Source organism: Bidens hawaiensis, unplaced genomic scaffold (assembly GCF_021521415.1).
Source record: "Bidens hawaiensis isolate Kalapana, Puna unplaced genomic scaffold, B.hawaiensis_p1.1 tig00004021_1, whole genome shotgun sequence".
Lineage (NCBI taxonomy): Eukaryota > Viridiplantae > Streptophyta > Magnoliopsida > Asterales > Asteraceae > Bidens > Bidens hawaiensis.
Window position 1 is genome coordinate 548,107 of NW_027491237.1, and position 9,688 is coordinate 557,794.

A 9,688-nucleotide genomic window follows, 5' to 3' on the forward strand; every position below is an offset into this window, starting at 1 on the left:
ACCCGCGGTATGGACAAAATTTCTAACCAAATAAATTCCTTAACCTATCTACCACCATTGTTGCTCCTACTCCCAAAGAACTCATCCCATGCCTTGTCCACCACGGAGTGGTATAATGCCATGAATGATGAGTATAACGCACTTATTAAAAATGAGACTTGGGAACTTGTCCTTCGCCACCCACAAATGAATGAAATAAGAAGTATGTGGCTTTTTAAACAAAATCTGATGGTACTTTAGAGCGGTATAAAGCGTGATTAGTTTGTGATGGCAGGTCTCAACAACTTGGTATAGATTGTGGGGAAACATTTAGTCCAGTGGTGAAACCAGCTACGATGCGGACCGATTTATCCATTGCCTTATCGTGGTCTTGTCCGGTACATCAACTTGATGTCACTAATGTGTTTTTATATGGAAATTTAAATGAAACAGTCTATATGTATCAACCAATGGCCTTTCGTAGCAAGACTCACCCAGATCATGTGTGTCGACTCAACAAGTCTTTATATGGACTTAAACCGGCACCGCGAGCATGGTATCAATGGTTCACCAATTATGTTTTGCACTTGGGTTTTCGACAAAGTCAATGTGATAACTCTTTGTTTATACTACATTCTGGGCATCACACAACATATTTATTACTTTATGTTGATGATATCCTTCTCGCTTTCTCTTCTGAGATGCTTCGTCAACGCCTAATGTCAAGTTTGGCCGATGAATATCCATGAAAGATCTTGGTCAACTAAGTTTTTTCCTTGGAATTTCAGTTGCACGGACGGGGGATACTATGTTTTTATTGCAAAGTTCATATGCCCTCGACATCATTAAACGTGCTGGCATGCAAACTTGCAAAGCGGCGCCAAAACCTTGTGATACTAATGGCAAGCTTGGTGCTGATTCGGGTATCCCTTTTAAGGATCCGACTCTTTATCGTAGTATGGATGGTGCATTACAATATCTCACCTTCACTCGGCCCGATATTAGCTATGCAGTTCAACAGGTTTACATGCGCATGCATGCCCCCCGGACAACACATTGGGATGCTTTGAAGCGCATCTTACGCTACATTCAAGGAATGAATTCATTTGGTCTCACTCTTGGTAAGTCCGATGCCCCATCTTTGCTTGCTTATACAAATGTCGATTGGGCTGGTTATCCTGATACGCGTCGTTCCACATCCACATATTGTTTTTATTACGGGACCAATCTTATTTCATGGTCTTCCAAACGACAACCGACTATCTCCCGACCTAGTTCCGAAGCCGAATATCGAGGGGTTGAAAACGTGGTTGCTGAAATTTGTTGGCTTCGCAACTTACTTCTAGAACTTCATCGCCCCTTAACACGTGCCACACTTGTGTATTGTGATAACGTGAGTACCATATACCTTTTCGGGAATCCTATGAATCATCAGTGTACAAAAAACATTAAACTTGACATCCATTTTGTTCGCCAACAGGTTTAGCGGGGTCATGTAAGCATTCATCACATGCCCTCTCCTTATTAGATAGCAGACATCTTTATAAAGGGACTTCCTCGTGCCTTATTTGAATATTTTCGTTCCAGTCTCAGCATTCGATCACCTCCCGCTTCGACTGCGGGGGTGTAATAGACTTAGATATATATAGCATAGATTGTATATAATTATTATTCCAGATCTACAAAATATTATCTCCAAATATGGAGATTAGGTTGCATTGTATTTATAATGAATGAATGAGAATGAGAAGCTCAAGGATTCACAAATTATTATTCAATCATTGCTGAACTTCGAAAAAGTTAACAACTAATTTGACTGATTTCAAACTAACCGAGATTTTTATGCAACTTTTTTATGTATTTTAATACAGTCTTATGTTAGCATTTATGTATATTTTGCAACAACAAACTTGATGATATATTATTATTACCAAAAGACACAGAAAAAACGCACATCACTACATGATAAAAACATAAAAATGTTTATAAAACGCTCACCGCATAAAAACACTCACACACTAATCTATTAGTGACATGAGAAATGCCAACTTCAATTTCATTGGGCAGTTTAGTTCAAGAATTTCCTTGCCTAATTCTTTATACTGATCAAACTCTTTCTTTCCTAAATCAACCATAAACAAAACAACAAGATCTCGGATAGTACTAGCAGACATTCGGATGAGAACTTTTGCAATAACATCCCTCGTATCCATATTATTGCTAAGAATTACTAGTTCATGTGTTAGACTTTAACGACAAGCTTTATCTGCTACGATCTGGTCCTCAAATTGCTTCTTCAAAACATCCTTATAAGATGGTGAAGATGATGATAATGATGATGAGCCATCCATTGTGAACTGAAAACAAAATTTGAAATGTGTGGACATAAGTGTAACAAAATATGGTGTATATATAACAAAAGGTTCACGGACCAATAGTAAAAACATAATAAAAAGACAAATCACATGTAGGTTCACGGACCAAATAGTAAAAACAGAATAAAAAGACAAAACACTTGAAAAATGCTAACAACTGTAGACTCACGGACAAAAAAACGTAAGTGTGAGAACATAAGTACGACACGCTTGCTATACGCTCACAACTATATTTTAAATTTTATTCAGAATATAAGTTCACGGGACCATAAGGTCTCCCCACGCTTGTAATACGCTAGGGACAAAACAGACAAAACACATTTAGACTCACTGACACGCTTGTAATATGCTCACAACTGTAGCTGGTTAAAACTATATTGTTAATCTAGTTTATTCAGAACTTAATTACATTTATTACTACTCAGCTGCCAAAAATTGGGAAAATATTTTTGTGATGATAGCATGCATCCAATTTAATTACATTAAATTACACAACTACCAAAAATTCAAAAATATATATCCAGCGCTTAAAAACGCTTAGGACTTACTGTGATGATGATATTCAAAAATTAAATTTCATTTATGGATACTTAACTTACTTGAAAAATAATTTTGTGATGATGATAGCCTACAATCAACTTAAATTCAATAAATATCTCTATCTCAACTACCAAAAATTAAAATTTATATCTATATATTTAACATCTGTTTTGTTATTCAGTCACACGAACCCTAAAAACCTAAAACACACAAAAATGTATTCAACTGATAGAACCGTGAAGAGCATTGTGAAAGCAAGGTTGGAGCTTGAGAAGCCTAAAGACAAAAAGTTTCTCAATGCCATTGAAGAATCAAAAAAATATGTTCATGAGGAGAAATCGAAAATGCTTGATGCATATAAAGAAGTTCTGCTGCAACCAGAGAGTGAGTTCAAGACGAAAGCTGTTGAGTATCTGAAATAACAATCTTCATGCTACGATTCGGTGTATGGTATTTTGGTTGACACGGTTTCAACGGTGTCAAACAACATGGATTTCAAAGAAGTTGGGGGTGAGATTATGAAGAAGAAGGAGTGATGGGGTCTGAATACGTGCCTGATAGGGTGGGTCTGATGATGTTACTTTTTCTCTTCTTTTGTTTTATCTGATCTTGTAATGGTACTTTGCTATGGGCTCCTTTTGGTATGGTCTGATGGTGTGTTATCTAGTGTTTTATAAATAAACAAATAACGTTTTGTAAAACGCTTTTAGTACGTTCACAATTATATGCTTATCTAAAACGCTTGTAATACACTTATCTAAAAAAAGGATATTGTATAACGCACATTATTCAAGAATACAGTAAAACAACAAAACCAATGGCTATCTCTTTCTAGCTAAACGCTCGAAATACGCTTAATTCTAGCTAAACATTCATTCTAGCTAAAACGCTCGAAATACGCTTTAATAAACATTCATTCTTGTTCCTGCAATGCTTTGAAAGTTCTAATATTGTGGCCAGGTAGGTGACAAATCTGGCCATTAAATGTAGCATCAAAAGATATAATATCACCAAATACAAAATAATTACTCTTTGAAATCTCATCAGCCCAAAAAACACGAATTAACTCACCATTGTCATTCACATCATATTCAAATGAATAATCAGATGAAAATGTTTTCTTCGCACATAATCTCTGAACAATCATCTCAACATCATACATTCCAATAAAACAATTCAAACCTTGTTTAAAATTCTTACAATCATCTTTAGTTGCACCCACTTTTTTAAAGCCACCATAATGTGCTCTCATAAAATTGAACGCTTTAACATGTCCCAAGTTCAAATTAGATAACTCATAAATAGTTTCCTCTTGGACTTGTGTTAACTTCCTTGCTGATCGAACAAACTGCATATCACATTCTGCTACCACATCATGATTATGGCATTCAACAAAATCATGAACTTTGAAAATCAAACCGTCCATAGATTTTAACAGAATTTGTGCTTTACAACCACATCTAATAGTAGGCCTCTCCTCCTTTTATAATATGGCTTGTTTGATTCATTATAATCACCTTTCGAATCATAAATTTTGGCTGGCTTGTGACCTTCTTTACAACATGTAAAATACTTGGTCTTTAGTACCCCATCATGCATGTACGATCAATCTTTCTGAACACCAAATCCAGCCTTCTTTGCATATACACAATAAAAATTATATGCTTTATCTGATGATGAAAACATCTTTCCTTTAACATGTTTGTAACAAGAAGCAACTCCAGGAATAATAGTATATTTCCTTTATCTTCAACTAAAATACTTGCATCATCTGCAAAAAAAAATACAAAATAAATATATATATTAGACGCTCATGAAACGCTCATACAAAATAGTAACATGTTAACTACGTTCGTAAAACACTCATACCAAACTTATACTACTATCATGTTAACTACGCTCGTAAAATGCTCACTATATAAACTAAAATAAACTATCATGTTACGCTCGTAAAACGCTCAATTACTAAACTTCACTTACTATCATGTTAAAAATGCTCATAAAATGAATATCAACCTCGACACTATCACGATGCGCTCGTAAAACACTCACATTCTAAACTTCAAAAGCTATCATGTTAACACCCTCGTAATACTATCATATTCTAAACTTCAAAATTATCATGTTAACACGCTCGTAATACGCTCACAAACTATACTAATATATTATCATGTGATTGTTATATACGTTTGTAAACGCTCAAAAAAACTAAAATCATAGAACACTAACATGCAGAAGCATGTCCGATTAAACCATACTATATAACTAATGTCAATTATTTCATACAGAGCAAAAAACTTACATTCACGATCGTCTTCCATTTCAAAACCCTAGATCAAAAATCAGCTCAAACCAAGTTCGTAAACTCAATTGATTTGATTTCGGTTAAAAAATTGGTTCGTAAAAAAAGAAATTGATTTGATTAACCTATATATCAGCATACACGTAACCGTTTATACGAAAATTACTTAATTTAGATTAAGTAATAAAATACAATCGTACCCTTCTTGTTTAAAATAAACTGAATCTTCTCAACTGGATGCAACTGAATCGAAAGTTGAAATCGATGCTCCCTGTTGCCGGCTACCTCTCGTATGATAAGGTATTATTGTATTCCATCTGTTCTAATCATTTCTAATAGTAATTGTTAAGAACAAGAACTTCGCCGTTTATATAAGAAATAAATATATAAATAAAAGATTAATATGATAGCTTATGAGGATTTGAATATCTGTAAATATACGTCTTTATATATAATCTAGAATATATATAAACGAAAACATAAAAATCCTGCGTGTCACGATGTGGTCGCTCCCCCTTTTTTTGGAGTCACTAGATTTCCTTGATTTTTAAATGGAGCATTCTCATGCATTTGAACCGAATTCATGGGTATGTGTCTAATCAAACCCAGATATTTCTTAAGCGGGTTATAACATATCATTAAATTATAAACTAATCTCACAAAATATTGACATAAAAATCATATTAAAGTAGGGATATACTAAACATTAATATCTGATTTATTTCAAAAAATTTATATATATATTATTTATAATTAAAAAAACCAATTTTATATTAAAAAAAGATCAACGGGTCTTGGGTCTCATTAAACTCATATAGCTTTTAAACCATGTTATAACATCTTATTTATTTGTGAAACAATTTATTATCAAACCATAAGTATATTATTAACTTTCATACAATAAAAAAAATAAAATTCAAAAACTAAATAAATATTAGAAACAAATAATATAAACAACCCCGTAAATTAACGAAACATTTAAAAGCTCTATGGTTGTTTTCTGCATTTACTCAAGTCACCATATTTTTTTATTTGTAAATGAAGATTTCTCATGAATTTGACCCGAATTCACGGTATGGGTCTCGCAATCCCCCGATAACCTTAAACGGATTATAACATCTCATTATTTTAAAAATAAATCTCATCAAGTATTTGATATGCAAATCTTATAAAATAGGGATATATTAAATATTAATATCCAATTTTTTAAGAAAAATATATATTTATAATAAGGAACAATTTTATAGTAAAAAATAAGCGGGTCATGGGTCTCACCAAACCCATAGCTTTTAAACGGGTTATAACATGTCATTTATTTGTGAAACTATTTCATCATCAAACCCTAAATATATTATTAACTTTTTAATAATAAATAAAATTAAAATGCAAAAAAATATGAATACTAGACAAGAAAAAGAAACATAACCCCCTTAATACGGGGCATAAAAACTACTTATTATATATATTAAAAGGAAGATTTACTTCTCACATAACCTTTGTTTAATTTATTGTACACTAGATTTAGAGCCTGTGTAGCACATGGGGTTATCCAAATTATAAAATTACATGTAAAACAAAGAATTACATAAAGTATATAAAACATACATTACATCTATGTTTGTATCTATATTATGTGTACATAAATATTTTATTTATATCACAAAATGATTTTTTAAATGAACTTAATAAAAAAATGCACGTGCAAAAACATACCTGAGAACGCTCTTTTTATTGAAACTTTCATTATCAATATCATATATGTATAACTAAAAGAATTCAAGAAAAAGACTTCACATACAATAGTAGTTCTGATCACCCGGCCTAAATACCAAAGGAGCATTACCTTTATTGATATATTTATCAATTTACAACCCACTAAAGGAAATGAAAACATTAAATTATAATGATGAATGTTCTTCAAGAACTATGTTTTTCTGAGTTACACAATGAAAAAGATTTTGATAAGTTTCAATGGATTTCTCAATTTTTCCATAATGACAATATAAAAAATAACATGTTAACTCATTCAATTTTGTGAATATTTTGCTTTATTTGAGCATAGTTTTCCATGACATGATTACCATACAATATTCTGATCACCATTGAAGAGAAAGATAATGCTGACACAAATGTTTCAAATTTGATAAAAGTCAGAAGCATTGATATGCATGGGGGTGACATGAATGAAGTGCTCACTATCTTTTCTTAAATTTTAATAGTCGAGGGAAAAATAATTAATTTCCCAATTCTCGAACCTTTTGATTATTTCCAAAAATGTATTTAAAAATAAATTTGAAACTCAAATCATGTTTAAAATTCTAACTTTCAACAATTTGACATTTTCAAGTCAACATTTTGAACCCGTAACAAATTTGACGATAAATCTATTTGTATTTTCAAACTTTCAAAAATAATCAGATTTCTCATTTTTGACCCGCAAAAAATTTTGACACAAATGTGTTTAACTTGTACCAAACAATATATCTACCAACTTTTACCTGTATAAATCAAATTTAAGTTTCATAAAATCCGAAACAATCCTTCATAAAAAAATCAATAAATTAAATATGATAAACTTTGTTATATATAAAAGTGATTGGTATATATTTACGAAATAACCAAAAAAATATATAGTTTATTAAATTAACCGAAAAAAGATATTGATAGATTCAAAGCATATATTTATAGTTTATAAATTTATATGACATAACAATAATAATAAATGGATTGGTTTTAAAAAAATGGATAAAATTAAGCATAGATTTATAATTTAATGAATAAAAAATTGCTTTGTGAAATGAAATCATATTCGTGTATTGTTTTTCCTTATAATCTTCAATAGTATACATAGTATAATATGTTATGATAACATCTGAAATTATATTTTTTCAATGTTTAACAAACATGGTTTGCTGTTAATTTTTGGATTTCACCAAGTATTTTGGAATATATAGTAAAATAATATGTTACTAATTTTTTTTATATAAAAATGTATACATATAATATAAATATAATGTAAAAGGAAAGTATATATGACATATATTATGGTCAATTAAAATCTTAGTTTTGAAGGGAAAAATGTTGTAAGGTTTAACCTCAAACTGACACGTGTCACAGTTATTTTATTTTATTAGAATAGGTAGATTTCTATAATCACTGTTTTCTTATTACCTAATCTTTAGTTTATTATTTGTTATTATATATTTCTTTTACACTATCAAATGGTTTTTATTTTATTTATTTATTTTTCTTTTCAACTAATTATAATATTTTAAAACTATATTTTAACCCTTTAATTTGAATGAGTGTCGATTTTACATGTATTATTTGTTGTTTAAACTACTGTTTTAAAATTTGCTTTCGTATTTTTTTATAGTTCGTCTTTCTAATAACTGAAACTTTTTTCATGATTTACAAATATCATGTCGTCACATATGTTTTTATCTGTGTTTCATACATACATACATATATATATATACTAATATATGTTTACGAATTAGTGTCGGTACCGTCGATACCAACCGAAATCACTTTGGTTCGTAATTGTAACTTTTTTGGTTTCACGTATGCTAATTTGTTGTATTTTATCATTGACGGATTTAGTTCTGATTCCGTCAATTCCCGACACCGACCGAATTCCCGTTGACATGCAACGCCCTCATGATTTAACTTTTTACATATTTTCTGTTGTTTGGTTTAGCAATCCTGTTATGAAGCACAGTCCCAAATACTAGTTTAATAACAAGTAGAATTTGTTCACATACACACACCGTAAAGCCCCATAATTCCACTGATATTATGAAGAATACAAAAGGCATGAAAGGATTATAAGCCATCCCATACGCCTGTTTCAAGTCATCCACTGAATTTAGGTATCATAATAGAATATATTTTTAATACACAACGTTTATGTGTAACTAGAGTATGTAAAAACAATTAGGTTTCAAAATTCGTTGCATTATGACGACGCATATTCGGATGGTAACTCAGTCAATATAGGTTTATAATGATAACATCAATAAACCTAAAAAGGAAACGTATAGCCATACCACACGGTTCTACCAACAAACTGCAGGTTAGTAGTGGAACGAAACCAAATATTAAATTAGTTAACGCTAAAAAAAACAATTTAACATGTGACGGCGTTAACTAATATAAAAAAAATCAATACGAAATCGGTTAGTATTAAATTACGACACTATAACTAAATAAAAAATAAATATGTCAATGCCCAAATAAAACAGAATAATATATTTAAATAGATAACTATTTATTTAAAACATACTAAACACAAAATTTTGTTTTTATGTCTATTTTTTAATTAAGGGTTATTGTTTTAAAATTTACCTTCACAGAATGTAAAGTGAGCCTCACGCGGATGCTTTTATTTTCCGCCGATTTGTCCGTGACCAATTTTTGTCGGGGACTCTTTGTCTTCTCTTTTAAGCATCTGCAAAACAAATAACAAATTATGTATTTACTTATTTTAAAA

The 9,688-nt window shown here is 30.8% G+C and overlaps 1 protein-coding gene across 1 annotated transcript; it reads right to left on the bottom strand.

The window, feature by feature from the left end:
- Window positions 1-3,807: 3,807 nt before the first annotated feature.
- Window positions 3,808-4,320, bottom strand: LOC143625222 (protein FAR1-RELATED SEQUENCE 5-like). The gene has a single exon (XM_077095637.1). The coding sequence runs from the start codon at window positions 4,318-4,320 to the stop codon at window positions 3,808-3,810; it is 513 nt and encodes a 170-aa protein (XP_076951752.1).
- Between the last annotated feature and the right edge of the window lie 5,368 nt (window positions 4,321-9,688).

Excerpts from the sequence above, each read along its gene's own strand:
- LOC143625222 (XM_077095637.1), bottom strand. The coding sequence starts at position 4,320 with ATGGACGGTTTGATTTTCAAAGTTCATGATTTTGTTGAATGCCATAAT.